The sequence below is a fragment of the Panthera onca genome, chromosome D1 (assembly GCF_046562875.1).
Source record: "Panthera onca isolate mPanOnc1 chromosome D1, mPanOnc1 haplotype 2, whole genome shotgun sequence".
NCBI classification, from domain to species: domain Eukaryota; kingdom Metazoa; phylum Chordata; class Mammalia; order Carnivora; family Felidae; genus Panthera; species Panthera onca.
In genome coordinates this window covers 55255383-55279172 of record NC_138348.1, presented here as the reverse complement: position 1 = coordinate 55279172, position 23790 = coordinate 55255383, and the positions used below count along the sequence as shown (strand labels likewise).

The 23790-nt window shown below is 43.5% G+C and overlaps 1 protein-coding gene across 5 annotated transcripts in view; it reads left to right on the top strand.

The window, feature by feature from the left end:
- The window catches only part of STIM1 (stromal interaction molecule 1), a 183202-nt gene that overhangs the window by 99902 nt on the left and 59510 nt on the right, over nucleotides 1–23790 (top strand). For all 5 annotated transcript variants that reach the window (XM_060605781.3, XM_060605783.3, XM_060605784.3 and 2 more), the window contains exon 2: nucleotides 1906–2036. In XM_060605781.3, coding sequence (XP_060461764.2) covers nucleotides 1906–2036 — 131 coding nt within the window. The remainder of the gene's footprint in view (nucleotides 1–1905; nucleotides 2037–23790) is intronic.

Genomic DNA, 23790 nt, shown 5'->3' with positions numbered 1-23790 from the left:
CACCTATGAACCAGTCATTACTTACTGCAATTTTTTTTGGATAGGTAAACGACACAATCATGCCAAGAGCTCTTGTTGGTGAGGAAGTTGAGAAACAATGCCTTAATCTTTGGCTGCATTCTACCACCACCGCTTTACCCCATCCTCCGCTCCCCACTCCCAACTTAGCGGGACAAATGTAGTAGAATATACAGTTACATGGAGATATTTCTTCTTCATGTATTGTATTCTTCTTACTTGTCTTTTTTAAAATGTTTATTTTTGAGAGTGAGAGCGCGTGCGTGTGCGTGAGTGGGGGAGGGGCAGAGAGAGAGGGTAACAGAGGATCTGAAGTGGGCTCTGTGCTGACAGAAAAGAGTCCAGTGTAGGGCTCAAACTCCCTGAACCTCGAGATCATGACCTGAGCCAAAGTCGGACACTTAACTGACAGAGCCACCCAGGCACCGCTTACTTTTTGTCTTCCATAAAGCCATTTCTTCACTGTGCTTCTTACCATCTGTGACTAACGGAAGATGAAACCACGCTAAAGCTGTTTGGTCACCTTGGCATAAAGATAGGTGAAGTACCGACCTGGGAGTCAGTAAACCTGGGCCCTTGCTGTGACTCTTCAGCTGTCTTTGATTTGGGGCACATCAGTTAACATCTGTGAGCTCCAGTATCCAACATGTTTTTATTGAGTCACATCTGGGACACTTGACACATTTAATATTTATATCTCTCCCTCATTTTGAAAAGGATTTGAGCAACTCGTGAGTGACAGAGAGTTGACTTGTCCTGTCTGTTCCCTGTCTCTGACCAGCAGTCAGCTGAATGATTAAATGGATTGGAGTGTTTTGGGACTTTGATCAGTGCCTCGGAGAAGGCCTCACAGCCACAACAGCCCCTTTACCCTGTCCTTGTTTTCTCTCCTGTGACAACTTCTTCCTTGGGAGTAATCTGAGGAGTTTTTGCTGGAGAGAAGGAATCAAGATCAGGGTCAAAGGGAAAGAGGAATTTTAGAAGCTAAGAATTGGAAGACATACTAGAAACTTTACTTAAAATATCTCTTTCAGATAGTGAACTTGAGGCCTGGAGAAGGGACGTGACCTCACTTGGTAGAGCTAAGACTAGATGCCAGGTCTGCCTGCTGTGTGTGTGCACGGTGTTTTCCAGGGTTCTAAGAGAGGAGTAGGTGGCCTCGGCTCTCGTGCTGGTTTTTGTGTCACATTAACGACTGTGTCGGTGGGTGGGGGAAGCTGTACTGCAGACCTGCCACGCTGTTGCACCCGGTGTGCCCAGGACCTTAGATGTCTGAGAGCTATTCGCTGACCGTAGCTGTCAGTGGACGGGCATAGCATGTGAAGGGTTTCTCCGGTTAGTTTGTGACTGGCATTGTGTTATTATTACCAGCGGTGACAAAGTGAACCAAAAGGAAAACTACATATTATCTTGGCATTGCAATGAATGGGCTGTCTTCCTGTTTCTGGAAAGATTGTATTCACGTGCATTTATTTATTGACTGATTAAAAATGGTATTTCACTTGAATATGTATTTCTTTGCTTACTGGTAAGGCAAAAGTTTTTTTTCTGTGTTCATTGGCTATTTATATTTTCTCTCATTTATATTTTTTCTTGTGAGTTACCTATTCACGTTCTTTGTCTAGATCCCAGGGTATTCCCAGCCTTATGCTTGATTTTCCTGCCAGGGAGCCATCAGGATAATAGGACATTGTCCCTAAATGGGGGAACTCAGCACATCCTGGGGGGAGAGTTGAAGACTGGATGAAACACTTTTCTCACTGTACAAATAGCTATTTAAGTGGCTACACGAGGCTTGAGGTGCTAGAGGCTAAGGGCACTGAGACAGGTGGGTAACAGAGGCCAGCAGTGCCCACAGTAATGTTGTCTCTTGCTTTTCCTGTACAGAGTTTTGCCGGATTGACAAGCCCCTGTGCCACAGTGAGGATGAGAAGCTCAGCTTTGATGCAGTCCGCAGCATCCACAAGCTGATGGACGACGATGCCAATGGTGACGTGGATGTGGAAGAAAGCGATGAGGTGAGCTCTCTCCCCCTGCCATGGCTCCCTTCTCTTCCTGTTTGGACAGTCCCTGAAGGCTGCCTAGACACTCTTCCCTTTGGAGAGATGTTCTTGGTATTGGCTTGTTCTCTAGGAGCTCCTTCCTGTCAAAGGGAGTGATTCTCAGCAGAACAGCCCTGTAGGAGCCAGCCTGTCCGAGTGCAGGCCTGCTGTCTGTATGCCTGGACTGGCTCCCATCTGCCTACTGGCTAGAAGTACAACACTGACTGAGCTGTGCTGTTTGAGAGGGAGAGAGAGTCCCGAGGTCGGTCTCTATAGTTCCCCTGAACCCATACTGTAATCCTGCTGCAGATGGAGGGCATCAGTCTGTACTTGCTATGTACTCAGCCCTGTGTTGGCATGTAGGAGAGACATCAAAACAGTCATTATCTTGCCCTTTGGGAGTTTATAGTCTGTTCAGGAGGAAGAAACACATGTTCCTAGAAAGATTATTCTGAATTCCAGGTTGTGGTTGCTGGGAGCTGGTTGAGTGGTCCAGATAATAGGAGCGAGAGGAAACTCTAGATGGAAAAAGCTCTGTTATTGTTTCACCTTTTGGCATTACTACAGTTCCAATTATACAGAGCCCAGAGTGCAAAGTCATCATGTGTGGAAAGATTGAAAGGTTTTAGTTGATTTCAAGCTCAACGTGGGCCAGCAGTTTGGTGAAGCTGCCAAGTTATGCCAAATCTTTAATAGTGATATGGTGTATGTCATGAGGAAGAGGTAAGCCTAGTTTTGAGTTCAGTCTTGGATCTCACATTGTCAAAGGTATTTGGAACAGTGCGAGCCTCTACAGAAAAGGGTGACCTGAATGCTGAAGGGTATGGACACTATGAAATGGAGAGCATTCAGTAGAACTTAGTATTTATAGGTATTTATTATGTATGTGCCAGGCACTGTTGTAGATATGGGGATGTGGCAGTAAATAGGACACAGACATCTGTCCTCCTATCATTTACAGTCTAGTGAAGAAACTTGAGCCTGGAAAAGAACAGATCCAGGTAATATAATTTGTATCTCACATACATTAGAAGTGGAGGAATTAGATTTTTAAATAATGACGGTGATGGCGATGAAAACTGCAGCACCAGCTCTCCTTCATTGGATTCTTATTCTATGCCAGGCATGGTGTTAAGCTCATGGTGTTAAGGTAGTTACTCTTTTACCTTTCATAACAGCCTTTTGAAGTTGGTATTATTGTCAAGGACTGGAGCCTTGGAAAGGTGAAGCATTTTGTTCAAGGAAACATTGGATATGAGCACAGATCTGATTTCAAAGCTTGTGCTATTAAGTACTGCTATATTGTTTCTCTTAAACTAAAGGCAGGACCAGGACCAATGTGGGAAAAGTAAAATATGGCCATATTCTTCTAGAATGAAGAATCGTCTAATAGTGCCATCTTGTCTTAGGAGAAGCTTCCTTGGTAGGTACGTAGTAAACTCCCCGTCACGGAAGATGGGCAAGTAGAATACAGCGCTCTATTGATTGGTTAGCAGAGGGGATCCTCACATCAGGTTGAACTGGGTAATGTCTAAGTAATTTATAAGAGGAGAAAAATAGACTTCCTGGAGCAGAAGCAGACATTTGGGTGGAGTGGAAGGGGTGGGGCTGCCTGAGTGGTAAGTAGGGAGCCAGTGTGAACACAGATGTGGGGGGGGGGGAAGCTCTGACTAGAGCAGGGTGGGTGGGTTTGGTTGGATGGAGTGACTATGGTGGAGGACTGAAGGACAAAAACCTGGAAAGGAAAGTGGGGCCCAGGCGACTAGGCTGAGAGATGAGTACTTATTGAACCTGGCAATTGTAGGTTCTTGAGCAAGGACAACAGGCGTGATGAAAGTTTTGGTCGCATCTTGAAGTGACACTGGCCCTCAAAGGATCCAGATTTTATTTGTCCACGATGGGAAAAGGACCATGTTCCTGGACGCAAATGAAGACTAGAGGTTTCCCTCTCTCAGGGGGCCTGGCCACAGGACTGGGGGATAGGTGGCACACCAATTAAGAAGGTGATATGATCTAAGATCCACAAATTCCTGGATATCCTTGTCACCCGCTCCTCCTTCTTTTTTCACTTTCTGCTGAATTGCTTTGTCAATGAGGGGAGGAAGAAAATGTTCTTTTTAGAGGAATGTTACCACAACAAAAAGCTCATCAGCACAAACTGTTCTAAAATAACACAAAAGCTGTCACCCTGCTCTTCTCTGTGCCAGTGGTGAGCTGTTCTTTTTCAGTGTAGCTTCTGCCTTGCCTTGGCTTCAACTTCTCTCCCGGCAGGCTCAGGCCTCTGGTGGTGAGAGGGGCCTGCCAGTCTGGGTTTTCACCATCAGTCACAAGCTACTGTCTTTGAAAGAGAAGGTAATGGTGGCAAAGTATGTGTGCTTAAGTCAGTCTAAACGTATATGAGACAACCTTGGAGTTCAGGTTCTAACTAGCATGTTGGGTGGACCGCTCAGAGCTTAGAATATTGGCTCACGGGTACTGAGCAGAGATGTGACCCTGGTTGTGCTGGCTATGATGGACCTGAGCTTTTTATGACCATTCGAAAGCACCACTGATTCCCCAAGGATTATAGAGGAAGTCTGAAGGGATATCTTCAGGCTTCATTTGTTCAGCCTCATATCAGCAAGCTTTCCAGGTGACTGAACTATATAACCTCAGTTCTGGATCTTGTAAAATTTTAGCCATTTTTGAAGTAAGTCTTTCTTTTTATAGATTATTGTGAACAGAGTGTTAACTTTCTTTGGATCATTCAGAACATGTCATCAGGCCTCTTCTATAACTACCCCAGGGCTTAGATTCCTATATGCATTGTTGTGATTTCTTCTTATAATTTCCCTGTCTCTTCTTTGATTCATCCCCATTTCTAATTTCTGTTTACTTCTCTGTGAGCTATGAAATTAGACGTATGGTAAACTGAGACTCAGCAGGCATTTTATAGGAAATATGTAATCATTGGCATGTGGGGCAGCCAGTTTGGCTGCTCCAGTACTGTCTTTGTTTTCTTCTGTCCTAGTTAGTGTAGCTATGGATTGTGGGCCCTTCAGATGAGCAAGGTGGCATTATTGGTGATGGTGCCCTTCTTGGCAAGGCTGGGAGGGAGTTCTACCAAGCCAACAGCATGGAAATTCATGACCTGTGTTCTACTGAGACTTCTGGTGGGGACACTGCCTGTGGGCAATGGATTTGCTACAGTGGGATGGTCCTGTCAGGTTGTTCTGACAGTCTGAGGTGGACAGACAGAGGCTGTCCAAACCTGCTGTCCCTTCATGAGCACTGGGTGTTGTATGTAAGTGATAAACCACAGTAATCTACCCCAAAAACCAAGAGCACTTTACACACTGTGTGTTAGCCAATTTGATAATAAGTTATATTAAAACAAACAAACAAACAAACAAACAAACAAACAAAACCATTGTCCCTTCAACTGGATCCCTACAAGGAAAATCAAGGGCATTTATCCAGCCATTAAACAAGTTTTTGTTGAATACCTGTTGTAGGACTATGGATTCTGTAACAAACAAAATGGATACGATTTTAGCTTTTATAGAGCTTGCATTCTAGTGGTCTGTATGTCACAGGCAATTAAATGAGAAGTAAAATTCTGAAATTAGGAAGAACTGTGATTATAGTAGTTTAGTGACTTCCCCTTTAATTTTCTCAGGTAAAATGGTGGTTAATGATTCCTACCCTTGCAGGCTATTGTCAGAATTCAGGGAGAAAAGTGCTGGTAAAGTTTCCAGCACAAATAACTCCCAAACTCTACAGAAACCAAACAAGTCAACACAAAATGGGAAAAAATTTGAACAGACACTTCATCAAAGAAGATATATGGATGACAATTAAACACATGGAAAGATGCTCAATATCACTAGCCATTAGGGAAATACAAATTAAGACCACAGCATGATAGCACCACACATCCATCAGAATGTCTGAAATTAAAAAATGGACAACACCAAGTGCCAGGCGAGGAGGTAGAGCCACTAGAACTTTTGCTTATAGAGTTTCTTAGAAAGTTAAACACAATTCACTACATGCTCCAGCAATTCTGCTTCTCGGTATTTATCCCTATAGATAAATGAAAATTTATATTCACACTAAGACTTGTACACAAATGTTCATAGCAGCTTTATTCATAAGCGCCAAAAACTGGACACAAAGCAAATGTCCTTCAATGTGTGAATGGATAAACAAACTATGGAAAACTGCTCAGCAATTAAAAGGAATGAACTATTGATGTACACAACATAGATGGATCTCAAAGGCCTTATATTGAGGGAAAGAAAGCAGACTCAAAAAGTTAACATGCTGTATGATTCCATCTACATGACATTCTGAGAAAGTAGGGATGGGAGTTAGGCCAGTGGTTACTAGGGGTTAGGAATGTGGGGAGGGTTTCATTATCAAGGGGCAGAATGACAGAATTTTGGGGGGTAATAGAATTTTCCTGTGTCTGGGTTGTGGGACAGTTAGAAGAATCTAAATATGTTTCAAAACTCATATGACTATATACCCCTGACCCCCCCCTCCAAAGTTAATTTCATCATATGTTAGTTAAGAAAAAAGTCGCCAGCATAGTACCAGACATACAATTCAAGCTCAGTGAATGCTGAGCTTGAATGCTGAGCTTTTCCCCTTTCTGTTTCTTCTGTATTTCCCAGAAAGTTACCTGTATCTGGCAGTTGTATTTTAATGTTTGTTTAACTGATGTGTTTCTCTCACCAGACTGTGAGACTTTTCAGGGCAGGGACTGGCCTTATTTGGTTATTTTGCCTTTGTTTCCCCAATGCCCAGCAGAGCCCTGTACAGAATATGTGCTTAATTTAATCATTGGGTGGAATGACTGGCTGTTATCTGGGTAGCAGCATAGTGTCTGGCTGAGAAGGGAGGCTTGAGCAAGGGTGTGATCACACATTTTGGGGGGGGGGGGAGTGGATGGTTAGGTAGCAGTATGAGCCCAGGAAGCTGCAAAATCAACTTATGCTTTTGTTAGTGTCTGTGCAGTGTGGTGTAGCAGCATAGCACAGGGTTGAGAAGTGGTGCTCTGGAGCCACACAGACCTAGGTTTAAACCTGGCTCTGCCTTCAGCAGCCATGGAAACTTGAAGAAGTTACTTCATCTCCTTGAGCCTCGGTTTCTTCATTGGAAGTGGAGTGATAAGAGTAGGCATCTCATGAGTTGCTAAGATTAAATGAAATAATGCATACAGAGCACTCAGTACCATGCCTGGCATATGGAAGAGGCTCAGTAATGGTTAGTTTTTGCTATTATTATTATTGTTATTGTTTTCATCAGAAAGCACATACATTTTAATGCAGACAGGCCTGTATTCAAAACTTGGCTTTGCCACTTACTATGTGACAAAAAGGCAAGTAACTTCACCTCTCCAAGCCTCAGTTTACTCAGCTGATTGAGGAGATCTTTGCAGGGTTGTTGTAAGAATTTAATGCACGCAAAGGGCTGACACAGGATTTCATGGTTTTTCCTCCCTCGGGGTGGTGGTACAGATAGCGAGGGCTGGCCTATATGGCAAGACTTCCAGATCAGCTCTCTCATCCCACAGCACCGGCACCACAGTGTTCAGCTCTGGGAGCCACCCCCAGCAGCTTGGCTGACTTGACTAGGACAAGAGCACCACAGGAGGCAGTTCTATGTGCGCCTGAGTAGCTGCTGTGAAGGGGGTGGGGCATGACAGAGCAGGGCCTAGCTTTTCTAGGGGCTGCAACTCCTCTAGCCGCTCCCCCTAGTCTCCTGTCTGTATGCCTGTGTGCTTTAAAAAAGGTTTATGTGAGAACTTCTCATTTCCCCCCACCCATGTGGAAGGCTAGAGGAGTTTCGAACAACAAAGCCGTATTATAGTACTGTCACCAGATCTGTTTGACTTTAGCAGGGTAGGAGATGACTTGCTTTCCTCCTTTTTCACTGCCCCACCAAGAGGCATGCTTGGTTGTGGGAGGCTCTGTGAGTCGGGAAGGATGGAACCTCGCACCAAGTGGAATCAGGGCTGGGGGAACTCAACTTTGAGAGGAGCGCCTCCATTTGCAAACCCCAGAGGCCAGCAGGAATTGGACTTGGTGGGAGGTGGTATGTAAGGAGGGAGGGAGAAGCCCTCTGTGCTTCTTGCGTATAAGCAGTGCTGTGGCCAGGCTGGGCTAATTTGGATGAGGGTGAGTAACTGAGTTATGCCCAGAAGTTATCAGCATGGTTAATAATAATTGTTTTCCCTCCTCTGCCTTTGGGCCTCATTTCCTTACATCCAGACAGCTGTAGACACCTCCAAGTGCTCTCTTGCCTCTAGTGTCCCTTTACCAGCCCGTGTTGTTCATGCTGCCAGCGGTCTTCCTAAGTTACGTTTTGGTTTCATGTGTCCTGCATGATTTTCTTTTCTTATTCCTTCGGACTATCTGTGTCTAGCACTCCATCCCTTCAAATCTGGCCTTGGTCTTTCTTAAGACTCTCTGCACCTACCTCCTACCTCTCTGGTCTGACCCTGGTCCTCACTGTCTCATAGCTGTTCCATGCTTATTGCAGGCCCCTTTCTCTGCTCAGCTAGTTCTCCCTAGCTGGAGTTAACTTCTTATATCCCTCCCTTCAACCCTTGGCCCTGTCCGTATCTGTCTTAGGTGTCCTCTGGAATGCTCCAGACTCACTTTTCGTGTGTGAACTTTCCCTGGCTTTCCCACCCCCACCGATTTCTCTCATCCCCGTACCAATTCCCATAGCACACATTCTATATCAACTCAATTTAGCACGTAATTAGAATGTCTTGCTTTGTGCCCTAATGATTTTGATTGTATTATCTTACCTATAAGTTTGTCTTTTTTGCACTCTTACTGGAATTACTGAAGCACAACTCTGATCATTACTTCTCCCTTGTAAAGAGAATGCAATGGAAGAGGACCATCCTTACCACCTGTCAAGCCATGTTCCAGCTGATGGCTCGTACAGTGTCATTTAATGCTCAACCACTCTATGAGCTAGGTGTTATTAATTGTCTTTTAGAGGCCATTTAACTATAAGAGTGGCCTGCCTTTACTTACTAAATTAGTCTTCACTATCTAAACCTGCCTGTCGGTGCTCCCACAATCTGCCTTTAGCTCTCCTAACTAGTTCATGTTACACTGCATTCCCCTACTTTATCCTGAAACCACTTCCAATATGTTCTCTCTATCCTATCACTGTGCCTTTGCTTTAGATACATTTTCATCTCAGCATCTCTCTGCCTCTCCTATTGCCTGTAAAAATTCCACTCATCCACCAAAGCCTAGATCAGGGTGTCTCAACCTCAGCATTAGTGGCATTTTGGGCTAGATGATTCTTGCTTGTAGGGAGCTATCTTGTACACTGTGGGATGTTTTGCAGCATCCCTAACCTTTATACACTAGATGTTGTAGCAAACCTCCACCATCACTCCTTACCCCAGAAGTTGTGACAACCAAAATTATCTCTATTGCCGATTGCCCTGGGGGACAGAAGTGCCCCTGGTTGAGAACTGCTGGCCTAGATTAAATGTTTTCTCCTAGAAATCTTATTGTTTCTTTATGTGGGAAGTAATTGGCATGAATCTCTCATTTGGCATATCGCTCTGCTCTGTATTGTAATTAGTTGTCTGTCTGACTAGATTGTGATTGCCTTCAGGGGCAGGAACCAGGTCTTATTTATTTATCACTGTGTCTCACACAGTGCTTGGTACAGGGCCTTACACACAAAGGAGATGAGTTAAGTTTTTTTTGAAATTTGAATTTGAAAGCAGTGATCCTGTCTTATCACTGAGTGCCCCTTAAATTATTTCCTTAGGGCAGAGCTAGAGTCCAGGGTTGGCTGGCCAGTGGTAGTGGGGCAGGGTGCTTTGGATTCGTGAGTTCCTGGCCAGGATGGTGGCCGGCTCAGTGGTGGGATGTTTCTAGGAGAGCTAGGGTCTAGGATACAGATATGATATTGCTTAGTGTATGATGTGTGTGTCTGACCTCTGTGACCCCTTCCTTATCTTTCTACCCTATGCTGTGAATCACATACAGAATCTGGGCGGAGGTGAAATCACTGTAGTTAAAATAATAGGGAAGACTTAGGGGCACCTGGGTGGCTCAGTCGGTTAAGCGTTCGATTTGGCTCAGGTCATGATCTCATGGTTCGTGGGTTCGAGCCCCACACTCTGTGCTGGCAGCTCAGCCTGGAGCCTGTTTCAGATCTGTGCCTCCCTCTCTCTCTCTGCCCCTCTCCTGCTCACGCTCTGTCTTTGCCTCTCTCTCTCAAAAATAAATAAACATAAAAAAATAAATAAAATAATAGGGGAGACTTAGAGAAAAACATGTACAAAGAGGGCAGAGATGAACACAAGAAAAAAAAAGACACAGAATGCTGAAAGGCTATGTGACTGAGCAAAAGTACACACGGGCTTTGGAGCAAGAAAGATGAGGGTTTTAGGTGTACTTTCATCAACTGTGAGTTGCGTGACCTTGGAAAGTTTCTTAAATCTCTGTGAGCTTTCATTTTCTCATGGTCACATGGGGGCAGTAGTCTCTGCCTTGAAGGATTATAGCCAAGATGAAATGAAATCATGTGTAGAAAGTGCCCAGCCTGTGGTTTCGTTCACAGTGGTAGCACCACTGTGTCTTCTCCTCCTGCTACTGCTTCTGCCCACCTGGCCTGAGGTGGCTGCTTTACATATACTCCCTCATGGAATCTTTACAAGAAACCTGTGGGGCAGGTACTAATCTTTCCATATAACCAATAAGGAAACTGAGACTGAAATTAGCACATAGTTACCTGTTTTGGGGGTTATTGCAACTCAGATCTGCATCAGGCTGATGAAAATGTTCTTTTAAAAAAAAATTTTTTTTTAATGTTTATTTATTTTTGAGACAGAGACAGATAGAGCATGAATTGGGGAGGGTCAGAGAGAGAGAGGGAGACACAGAATCCGAAGCAGGCTCCAGGCTCTGAGCTGTCAGCACAAAGCCTGACATGGGGCTCGAACTCATGAACCGTGAGATCATGACCTGAGCCGAAGTTGGAGGCTCAACTGACTGAACCACCCAGGCGCCCCTGATGAAAATGTTCTAAACTTGTGGTGAGGTTGCACACCTCTGAATATGCTAAAAACTCTTGAGTTGCCCACTAAATTGGTATGTAAATTATATCTAAATAAAGATGTTAAAAAAATAAAATTGTCACTACAACATTTGTTGGTGTTACGGTCACCTCCCACTTGCCTTGCTATATAGCCCAACCCATAGGAACCCCTAGGACTCTATAGAATAAACACTTTGAAAACAGTGTTGATTTCTGTCTCAGTGTCCCCCACTCCTAACTTTGACAGATATGCAGAGGTGCTTCTAAGTCTGAAGTGCCATGGTTTCTGTAAGCAGAGATCCATGGTTAGCTAACTGATAGCTAGTTTGTTTATTTCTGGGTAGGTATGGATGGCTTTTGAGGATACCAGACTGAAGAGCCCTGGGACATTCTCTTTGGGAGAATCCTTCCTCTTTTTCTCTCCCCGCCTCCCCGCTTCCCTCCCTCCCATCCTCCCTTCTCCCTCCTCCTCCCTTCCCACCTCCTTCCTGTCCTCCCTTTTTCTTTTTTGTAGCTGTCACTTATGGGAAAGCTAAGATGGCAAGAAAGCTATGGGGAGAGCCCAGGTGGTAATTCCTTCTCACCCACATACCAGGAACCTGAATCAGATTCTTGGCACTTGCTATATGGAGCTTCAGGAGGGGACATGTCAGAGGCACTTGGCTAAGTAGCCCTGGTATTATTTTTCCTGGATTCACCTTGTGCTCCAGGCCTTCCTCTGACTCCTGCTGCTGCTGCCATGCTGGCCCATGGGAAGCAGACCTCTCCTCTTGGTCTCTGGACCCAATCCTGAACATAGATTTCCTGGCTTCCTCTTTGAATAAGTTTGACAGCCTGGAGCTTTTGCTTTTTTTTTTTTTTTTTTTTTTTTTTTTAATGTTTACTATATGCAGCAAGTAGGGCAGAAAAGAAATAATTGCAAACAATTTTTCAGATAACCTCAGCATAGGTTTCTGTGTATACATTTCTGTTGCTGCAGTAATTCTTCTTTGACCTGAAGGATTGTTACAGTTTGGAGGCATCTCTCTGGTTTTTTGCCTTCCAGCTTCCTGCTGGTCTCCTGGTGCAATCACTATCTTATCTCTTTCCCTGCAGAACATTCTGACCTCCTGCCCTTAATGTAGGTAAAGCACAGTTTGAAGTCTGCTCAGGCCTTTTGGACAGAACAGAGATGAGTGATACTGTGAATGACATCATTCTTCAGGTGAAACCTGGTCCTTAGGCTAAGGGAATGACCTGTCCCCCATTTTTCCTTGTAAATACTTAATTGTAGGGCGGCTGTAGCATTCACCTACCAACCCCCACTGAGTTCAAATTCTGTGGCCTTGCTCATGCATTCAGTCCAAACTCTTGTGAGTTTTTTAGAATAAAGTATGTGGACATTGACTTCTTAAAAGTCTAAGCATAAGCTTTGGCGTCTGACCTGAATTCAAATCCAAACTTTGCAATGTAGATCTGTGAGTAATTTGGAGCCTCACTTTCCTCATCTGTAAAGTAGAGATGAAAATAAGATACTCTTTGCTATTGATAAGCCCTCAGGCTGGTGAGAGAGGCAGACATGTAAACTGGCAACAACAATAGCACGTTTTCAGGACTGTAATGGTGGTGTGCACAGGGGCTGCGGGGGGGGGGGGGGGGGGGGGGGGGAAGAAGGCTGCGGTTTGCAAGAGAAATAAGGGTGAGGTCAACTAACGTGCTGGTGTAGCAGAAGATACATTGTCAGCCAGCACTCAGGGAAGGGTACCAGTTGCTAGACAAGCTGAGCTACACATCAGAGGGAGTAGGCCTAGTTTGCAATCTGTCCCAGTGCCTTAGCCAGATACAGGATGAAGCAGCAGCTCCCCCAGATGGTACCGCTCATGTTTCCAGGAAAACCCAGACGGTTTGCTTTGACAGGGGAATTCGTTCTCACTACGCAGACTGTTGTTTTCCTTCCCCATTCTTTGTTGGTGAGTCGGCTTTGTCTGTTCTGGATTGCAATCCTGTTGATGACAGAGATTAGGTAGATTTGCAAAACTCCTCTGTGTGTGTGTCTATATATGTGTATGTGTCTTTTTGTGCCTTTGTGTTTGTTTCTTTGTATGTGTGTGTACATCATTTTATGCCTTTTTGTATTTGTGTGTGTCTTTTTGTATTTAGACGTGTCTGTGTGTATGACAAGAAGTGGAGGGAGGGGAGGGGTGCCTGGGTGGCTCCATTGGTTAAGTGTCTGACTCTCAATTTCAGCTCAGGTCGTAATCTCACACTTCCTGAGATTGAGCCCCTTGTTGGGCTGTGCGCTGACAGGTAGGAACCTGCTTGGGACTCTCTCTCTCCATCTCTCTGTCTCTGCCCCTCCCTGACCTCTCAAAATAAATAAACTAAAAAAAAAAAAAAAAAAAAAGGCAGAGGGAGGGAGGAAACCAAGCTGAGGAAATAGGACTTGAGAGAAAGCCCATAAGCCAGGTCAAGGATCAAAGAGAAGGTTAGGAACAAATGGTTAGGCAACAGCACAATATGCGGGACCTGGAGATAAAAACAGAGTTAGAAGTACAATCGGGAACCCAAAGACGCTGTTAATCTAGGCTGGATCTGGACTCTGTAAAGTGGTAGGCAGAGTGCAGGGGTGGGTCATCTAGCAGCCAGAAATGGTCAAGCCAGCAGAGAGAGGACAGCCCTGCTGCAGGTATCAAGCTTCTGAATCTTCCTGTCCAAGGAGGAGTCAGCGGCTGGCTTGCAAGGCCATCAGACCTAACCGGTGTTTGTGTTTGTTTATGCAGGTCTCTCCGTGCATGTCTGTGCATGTGTACCACATCCAGTGTCCTCTGTGGCAGTAGAAACAACGGGTTTTCAGTGCGATGTCTGATCCACCTGAGGACTCATGACCCCCCATTATTTGTTCTCATGTCCTCCCCTACTGCCCCTTCTTTCTCTTTTTCTCTCTTCCTTCTCCAAGCGTATTTTGTGTCTGCTGTCTCCTGGACGCTGGAGATGCAAAGACTTTCTACCTGCAAAGAGCTCATATAACTAGTGAGGCAGAAGAACATACGTGTCCTAATAGGTGTTGTGATGAGGGATTGGTACTGCATGCTCTGGAATTTTAAGAAAAGGGAATTTAATTCATCCTAGGATTCCAGGAAATACAACCCAGAAGAGGTAATGGCTGAGTTTAATTTTGGCAGATGAATAGGAGTTAACCTGGGACAAAGGGGAGAAAGGTTTAGCAAGTGAAGGAACGTGAGTGATGTCCTTGGATCTGTGAAGTCACAGGTTTCTTTAATTCAAGCATAGAATGTCACAGTGGGACAGGGAGGGAGAGGCTGGAGATGAGTTGAAGTGGAAATGGCAGGCATTAGCCAGATTCTTAACATACTGAGGAACTTGGATTTTATCCCAAAGATGATGAACTACAAGGATTGTAAACAGAGATGGGGCTCATTCTAATTGACAGGATGTCTGGGGTGGGCTTTGCAGAGCAGGTGAAACTAGAACTTGTTTTATTTATTTATTTATTTATTTATTTAAAAGTTTATTTATTGACAGAGACAGCACAAGTGGGGAAGGAGCAGGGCGGGGTGGGGGGGTGGGTAGGCACAAACAGGCTTTGCGCTGCCAGTGCAGAGCCTGAGCCCAATGTGGGGCTCAAACTCATGAAACTGCAAGATCATGACCTGAGTTGAAACCGAGAGTTAGACACTTCACCTACTGGGCCACCCAGGTACCCCTTGACCTTGATTTTTAAAGATGAACAGGGCTTACTGATGAAAAGAAGGAGAAGCAGAAAAGAGGAACTTATGAGTAAAGGCAGGACGCAAAATATATGACAAGTTTGGGAGACATCAAGTAGGGAGGTGTTTAGAGAAAAGTTTCTTTGTAAGAAAGGGGCATCTTCAATGGCTGGTAAGTGGCTCCAATAAGATAATGAATGTTAAGAATCCTTTGTAAACCATGGTGCTGCATGAAAATGTCACTAGTGGTGTTGTTATCCAGCTTCTTCTCTTTCCCTTCCATGCCCGGCAACGCCAGGCTCTCCCAGGTGTAGGTCAGGTAGGTGTGAACAAGGCAGTGTGGCGCAGTGTGGCGCTGACTGGGTCCTCTTTCATCTCGCCACCTGGCGTCTTGGGGAGGAGGAGGAGCTAAGATTAGAAGTCTCTGGGACTCAGAGGCCGGGTGCTGGAATGAGCCCTCCTGCCAAGGGATCTGGGTTCAAAATAGTCAAACATTTATGAAGCACCTCCTATGTATAGGCGCTGTGGGGGACTGTGCCTTACATGATCTCATTTTCTCCACATTGCCACTTTGAGGTTGTCTGCATTTTATAGGCTTATGGTGACATTGTGAATAAGTAGTAGAGATGGGATTATAGTCTGTATCTGTGAGATTTTTTCCTATTTCACTTCACAAGCCTTGTGATGTCTCTGGGTGGTGAGCAATCTCGCTGACTAGTGCAGGGTGGAAAACTCTGTGGGATCTAAGGCAGTGTGGGTTTGGGAGGATTGGAGAGAGAGTTTCTGGGCTCTATGTTGGGGATTGAGCCATAGCCCCTTCCTCCAGATACAACAGTGGTTCTTGCTTTCAAGGACTGACTCTCCTCTCTGTATCTGTCTTACCTTGGTGCTTTCCACAGGTCTGATTAATCTCTGTGTCCTTGGATCCCAGCACAAGGAATGTCACAGAGTCATGCCCAGTAAATGGCTGGTTGGGCAAATGAATGAATAAATGCCTCCTTTTTTTTTTTTTTTTTTTTAAAGTTTATTTACTTTGAGAGTGAGAGTGCAGTGCAAGCAAGGGAGGGGCAGAGAGAGAAGGAGAGGGAGAGAATCCCAAGTAGGCTCTGCACTGTCAGCACGGATCTGAATGTGGGGTTTGAACTCACGAACTGGGAGATCATGACCTGAGCCAAAATCAAGAGTCAGATGTTTAACCTACTGAGCCACCCAGGCGCCCCATGAATAAATGCCTCTTAATAAAGGCTTCTAGAACCCCTAATGTCTTCACTACTCCCTCTGCCTTCTCTTGTGGTACTGTGATGCCCTAATAGATTTTGTTCTTAAGGACAGTTTTGTTTTTGTTTTGGTATTGTTGTTTGACACATAAGCCTAAATTCTCCCTTTTACAGTTGATTAGGAGCCAGAATGTTGTTAAAGAGGAACACGAGTTTGTCTTGCTCTTTTTTTTTTTTTTTAAGTTCGCTCTACACCCAGTCTGGGGCTTGAACTCTTAACCCCAAGATCAAGTTGCATGCTCGACGGACTGAGCCAGCCAGGTGCCCCCATTTTACTCCTTTATATTCTCTGTTCCCAAGCCTTTCCCCCTATCCTCTCACTGCCTAAAGGTTAAGTGGGATTTAAAAGGGACACATGGTGAACACTCAACTCTTTTGTCAGGTGTTCTATTTTGGAAATGGAGTCCAGGAGGTTTTCCTGCTATTAAGTGCTTGGCTGGATGCATGTCTGAGAATCTTGGAAAGCCATGCCTAGGGATAGCAGTATGGAGAAGAGACTGAGAGAGGAATCAAAGTTGATTCTTCTTTATGGGAATTGTAAGGGAGAGAGAGTTCCTTAATACCTGAAGCTGTAATAGAGGGAGTAGGTGCTAGTCCAGGGATCAGCAAACTATGACCCCTTTCCTGTTTTTTGTACAGTCTATAAACTAACAATAGCTTTTACATTTTTAAATAGTTGGGGGGAAATCCAAAGAAGAGTTTTGTGACATGTGAAATTTACATAAATTCAAATTTCAGTGTCCATAAATATAAAGTTTTATTGGTTCAGAGCTACTCTTACTCATTTACATATTGTCTATGACTATTTTCACTCAAGAACAGAGTTGAGCAGTTGTAACAGAGATCGTATGGTCTATGAAGTCTAAAATATTTACTGCCTGGTTCTTTACAGAAAAAAAATTGCCTGGTCTCTGGTTTAACCCATCAAGTTTTTAAAAACAGATTTATTAACATATAATGCATATACCATATAATTTACCCATTTAAAGCATACAATTGAATGGTTATGAGTATATTCATAGATATGTGCAGCCATTGCCACAGTCAATTTTAGAAACTTTTCATCACCTCAAAGAGAAACCTTCATATACTTTGGCTATTGTTCCCCTATCTTCCTATTCCTCACAGCCCTAAGCAACTACTAATCAACTTTGTGTATTTATATATTTGCCTATACTGGACATTTCCTACAAATGGAATCACATAATATGTGGTCCTTTGTGACTGGCTTATTTCATTCACCTAGTGTAAGGTTTTCAAGGTTCATCCATGTTGTAGTACATGTCAGAACTCTATTCCTTTTTATGGCTGAATAATATTCTATTGTATAGGCACACTACATTTTGCTTTTTCCCTCATCAGATGATGGACATTTATTATGCTTTTACCTTTTGGTTGTTATGAAAAATGCTGCTATCAATATGTACAAGTGTTTGTGGGCATAGGTTTTTATTTCTCTTGGGTATATACCTAAGAGTGTAATTACTGGGTCATATGGTAACTTTGTGTTTACCTGTCTGAGGAACTGCCAGACTGTTTTCCAAGGTGGCTGAACCATTTTACATTCATGCCAACAATGTGTGAGCATTTTGATTTCCCCATATCCTTAGCGGCACTTGTTATTGGCTATTTTTTAATTACAGCCATCCTTGTGGATATGAAATAATGTTTATTACGGTTTTGGTTTGCATGACTAATGATGTCAAATATCTTTTCAAGTGGTTATTGACCATTTGTATATCTTCTTTGGAGAAATGTTTTATTCCTGTCCTTTGGCCATTTTTTAATTGGGCTGTTTGTCTTTTTACTATTGAGTTGTTAAAGTTCTTATATCCTAGATATATACAAGTCTCTTATCAGATACATCATTTGCAATATTTTCTCCCAGTCTGGAGGTTGACCTTTCGCTTTCTTTTTTTTTTTAAAAATGTTAATGTTTGTTTATTTTTTGAGAGAGAGAGAGAGAGAGAGAGCGAGCATGAGTGGGGGAGGGGCAGAGAGAGAGGGAGACACAGAATCCAAAGCGGGCTCCAGGCTCCGAGCTGTCTGCACAGAGCCCGACGCGGGGCTCGAACTCACCGACCTCGAGATCATGACCTGAGCATGCTCAACCAGCTGAGCCACCCAGGCGCCCCTACCTTTCACTTTCTTGATGATGATCTCTGAAGCACAGATGTTTTTCATTTTGATGATGTCCAGTTTATTTGTTTATATTTGTCAATGCTCAGGCTTTTGATGTCCTAAGAATCCATTGTCAGATCCAACATCATATTTTTCCTTGTATTTTCTTCTAAGAATTTTAAAGGCATCTGAAGCTTAACATGCCCCAAATTGGATTCTAAGTATCACCTCATCTAAAACCTACTCTACCCACAGCCTTCCTCATTTCAGTTGAAGGCAACTCCATTGTTTCAGTTGCCTGGGCCAAAAATTATCCAGCCATAATTTCTTTGACTACTTTTTTTCCTGCTCCTTTCTCCTTATTGTCTCCTTTTGATTTCCCCATTATGCATATGAGTTTAATGGTGTACCACGTTTCTCTGAGATGGTTTGTTTTTCTTCATTCTTTTTTCTCTTTGTTTTTTGGATTATATAATCTCTTTCAATCTCTCTTCAAATTTGCCAATTCTGTCTTTTGCTGGTTCAGATCTCCTGTTGAGCCCCCTCTCCTGAAATTTTCATTTTAGTTATTGTACTTTTCAACTTCACAACATCCATTTGGTTCTCTTTTGTAGTTTATATTTATTGATATTCTTCATTTGGTGTAACATTGTCATCACACATTCCTTTAGTATTTGAACATGTTTATAATGGCTTCTTTGAAGACTTCTTCTGCTAAATCTGAAATTTGGTTGCTCTCACAGTTTTCTTTGCTTGTGTTTTTTTCTGGTGTCATACTTGCCTATTACTTTGTATGTCTCATATATTTTTGTTGGAAACTGGATGTTTCTGTGATATATTGTAGCGACTCTGGGTATTGGTCCAACCCCCTCTGGGCCTTGTCATTATTTGCTTGTTTATTTGTTTGGTGGCTGGCAAGATCATTTTAGTGGTCCATTACCACCCTCACTCCCTACTCCCCTATACTGTGTGAAGCCTCTCATGTTGCTCCTCAGAGCTTTAGATATGGCCATGGTCACCTTTGGATGACAGTGGTTTGGGTAGGGCTCTCATTGACTCTGTCTTTTTCTGGCCCCATTCAGGTGTTAAGTTCCATTAGTTGTCATCTGATTACTCTGTTGTTTTCAGCAATGCTCTGGGCATAAATTTGCTCTGATCCAATCATATTGGGACTCCTCTGAAAGGATAGTTCCTGAGATAAGTGTTTGAGATTTGTTCTTACCCCAGGAGGGCTCTTCCTAGCCCTCTCCCCAGTTCCCACCAGCAAATTCTCCAGCCTACAGTTAGCTTCTATCTCTAATCATCCACCCATCTCCTCTCAAATGCCTTTTTACCACAGCTTTCACTGTGTTTGAGAATGCTCTTGGTCTTGAACTCCTTCACATTCTGTTGCAAACAAAATAATTTCCTTTGGGAAGAGGTTTGAAACTCTGTGTAAGCCTGCTCCCCACCCAGGCAAAATCTCTGAGCCATGATTCTAGAGCTGGAGGTGGGGATAATGATGTGCTTCTCTTTGAGTGATACATCGACTTTAGGAGCTGAGCGCTCAGCGGAGGTGTGGCAGTAGCTTCAGGCTGGCTTGGCTTGCCTCTCCCAGAGGATAATTGCTGTCTTATAAGCCAGGGCCCCAGCATCCTCAGTGACTCTGCATCCAAGGTGAAGTCCCTGCTTCATGAGTGGGCCTGGGTGGAAGAAGGGGGGCCCACTTCTTAGTTGGACTCACCTAGAACATAGCCTTAACAACAGGTAACTGGAGGCAGGATGAAATATGCTGATATGCCTTCTGTCAGGCAGATAGCCTTCCAGTTAGGATCCTGGGGAACAGAGAACCCTGTTCTTGGCTGCTCTAGTCTGGAGTGGAATTCCTGTTTTACCAATTTGGAAGTGGGGAGGGAGAGAGGGAGCAGGTGTTAATTCAGGTACTATAGACTCTCACAGTTCTTACTGAGTTTTAGTAGATGTTCTTGAGCAAATGTTTCTTCATTTGCTGTATGCTCTTAGGACTATTCCCAGAGACTTTAAACAGTGCTTTAAAAAAATAATTTTCACTGTTTCACTGGATAGTGGGTCCATGGAGCTTCTCATACTGTCAAGCCAGAAGTCCCCTCTAATTCATCAATTTTCAAAAACATGCATACCCATAATGTATTCTGTCTAGGGCTGTGTATTCATTCTCTGAAAATATGGCAGTATTGACCTCAATTAAGAAGATGATCCCTTTTCTCTGGGGAAGTATTTTTAAATTAGTGACCTATTTCTGTCCTCCTTTCATAAGACAAAGATTCCCCAGCGAGTAGTTCTTGGCTAGCTTGTATACTTTGGTCCCAAAAGTCTCCCAGTCTTTGCCATTCTGGCCAGGTACCTAGAAGGCTACAACTTGAGATGCTACCTTTAGGATTTGATCTCTGTCATGTGCCCAGTGTCATGGTCTGAGGACATCAAGGATGATGATTCCATGACAAGGACTCAAACTCAGAGGGATTCTCTGTACCTGCATATGTGTTGGGTGCTGGGTGCTGGGTGCTGCATATATAGGAGTAAAAGGAAAAGCATCGTTGCTGCCTTGAAAGAAGTTCCTCTCGTGGTAGATGTAGGTAAGAATATGTCAACAGATGAGAATACTACAGTGGGATGAGTGAATGCTGTGATGGAGTCACAGAAGAGGCAGGCCTGTTAGTTATATCCACACGTAAAGTTGCTGACATGTAATTTGGGTCTGGAGAGATGACTGGAACAACTGGGAGAAGAAAGAGAGTGTTTAGGTAAGGAAATAGCATATGCAAAGACGTTAGACTGGTGAAGAGCCTGGTAACTTTCAGAGAATTTTGAGTAATTTGTTATCACTGGAGATGGCAGGAAGTGGCAGTTGATGTGGCAAAGGAGGCAGGTGGGTCTTGCATATCGTTGTGAAATTTTAATTTTAATTTTAATTGGAATTAATGCTTTCAAAATAAGAATCATAGAATAGGACAGAAAAGACCTTCAAGGTCAGTCGATTACAAGTGCTGCGTCTCAATTATCTCTATTGCTGATCTCTTGGCACATGGCCTTTATATAGCAAGCACTTAGGAAATATCTATCTTTTACCTCCTTCTGGGATGTCCATTACATGTGAGAGATCAGCATCACTGTAATAGTGGGCTCCGGGGTTGCACATTCTTAGTATCTTTATATTCCTTTTACAATATGTTAAATATATTCATATTTAAGAGAGAGCTTCATTCACACATAGAAGAGCATATTTTGTGCCAGGCACTGTTCTGAGTTTGATATGTGAATCAATTCATTTGTAATACCCTCAACATGAGGGTATTATGAAGTTTTGTACTACTGTTGCCCCTATTTTACAAATGATGTGCATGATACACTCAAAGTGATAGAACTGGGATTCAAAACCCAGGCAATCTGGCTCTAGAATAAAGCTCTGAACCATCGTCCTACAGTGAATCCAAGCCAATGTAAGTAACCCCCTGGCCCCTAGCTGAATATCTGTATTTTAGATTGGCTGACAATTGGGGGACCTTTTTCTTTCTTTTGTGTAGGGGACAAAAGACACATTGACTAGTTATGGTAAGCTAAGCACCCTGCTGGGTGTTGTAGGGTGAGAGACATTTATTCACTTATTATTTTTTTAAGTTTTTATTTTATTTTTTAAAGTTTATTTATTTATTTTGAGAGAGATGGAGACAGTGCAAGTGGGGGAGGGCAGAGAGAGAGTGAGAGACAGAAACGCAAGCAAGATCCACACTGCTAGCTGTGGAGCCCAGCATAGGGCTTGAACCCACAAACCACGAGATCATGACCTGAGCCAAAACCAAGATTCGGACACTTGATCGACTGAGCCACTCAGGTGCCCCTAAAGATGTTATGTTATGTTGTGTTGTGTTGTGTTATGTTATGTTATGTTATGTTATGTTATGTTATGTTATGTTATGTTATTTATAAATATTTACTTTTGAGAGAGAAAGAAGACAGAGCATGAGTTGGGGAGGGGCAGAGAGAGAAGGAGACACAGGATCTGAAGCAGGCTGCAGGCTCTGAGCTGTGAGCACAGAGCCTGATGTGGGGCTCGAACCCATGAACCGAGATCATGACCTGAGCTGAAGTCTGCCGCTTAAACCAACTAAGCCACCTAGGTGCCCCAAGATTTTATTTTTAAGTAATCTCTACACCCAGTATCGGGCTCAAACTCACAATCCTGAGACCAAGAGTCGCATGCTCCTCTGACTGAGCCAGCCAGATGCTCCTCATTCAGTTATTTAATAGCCACATACCCTGCTGTGTGCCAGGCCCCATGCTTGGAGGTGGGCTTATGAAGCTAAATTAATTATTTGTTTAGGTGTTCCAGAGAATGTGTAAGACATTGGTTAGAGATAAATGACAAATAAAACATAGTTTCTATATTTGAGTTGCTTAGGGATAGCAAGGAGGAGGGTAATTAAATAGTAATTATAGTATAATGGGATAAGTACTGCCATAGATATATACCCTGAGAACTAAGAGAACAAAGAGAGTAGGGCAATTAACTTGCTTGGGTGAGGTCTGGAAAACTTCACAGAGGCAGTGACTTTTTCTTTAGCAGATAAAGACAGGGAGAAAATATTTTAAATGGAGCACCTTGTGTAAAGGCTTAGAGTTATACTGAGTATGGTTTATTCAAGGAGCCTGTAGTAGCTGGATGTATCTAGAGCAAATGTTGGCAAACATTTTCTGTAAAGGGCCATACAGTCAATATTTTAGGCTTTGTTGGCCATACAGTCTCTGTCACAGCAACTCAGCTCTGCCTTTGTAACATGACAACAACTATAGGCAGTACATAAATAAATGACTGTAGCTATGTTTCAGTAAAGCTTTATTTATAAAAAGAAGCAGCAAGCTGGATTTGGTCCATGGCCATAGTTTCTTGACTCCTTGTCTGAAGTGTAGGTGCCTGGTAGGGAGGGAAAATGGCCAGGAGGCTGCCTGGGAAGCTAGTCTATGACTAGATTGTAAAAAGCCTTGAATGTGAGGCCAAGAAGCTGGGGCTTTATTCTGTAGGTAACGGGGAGCCATGAAATTTTAAGTAGTTTTTAAGTTAAAATTTTAAGTAGTTTTAAAGTTGGTATACTTTATGGATTTGTACTTTACAAAGGTCATTCTGGTGACTAATATGGTGGATGGACTGGCAGAAGTGAGACTAGATGTACAAAGGTGTGTGAGAAATGACTCTCATCTCCCTGCCCTCGGCAATAGCTTCTGATCTCACTGGGGACAGATACTTCATCTATGAGACATCCAAGTCCCAGCACTTTGTACAAATGGCATTTAGAGCTATTGTAGCTAAAATGTGGGTCCTTGGTGGACATTGAAGAGATGAACGAGAGTTGGGAACCATCTTAGATCTGGGGCATGTGTCTTGAGTGTTCTAAATATTGCGTGTGGGGAGTGGTGAGTGAGAGTAGAGGTGGTGAGGTTTGGTCTGGGAGATGTGGAAGGTGAACAGTCGGAAATGAAGTTGGAAATGGGAGGAAGGAGTAATTGGTTGTAAGGAAATACCCGGGAGACCTGCCTGGACCC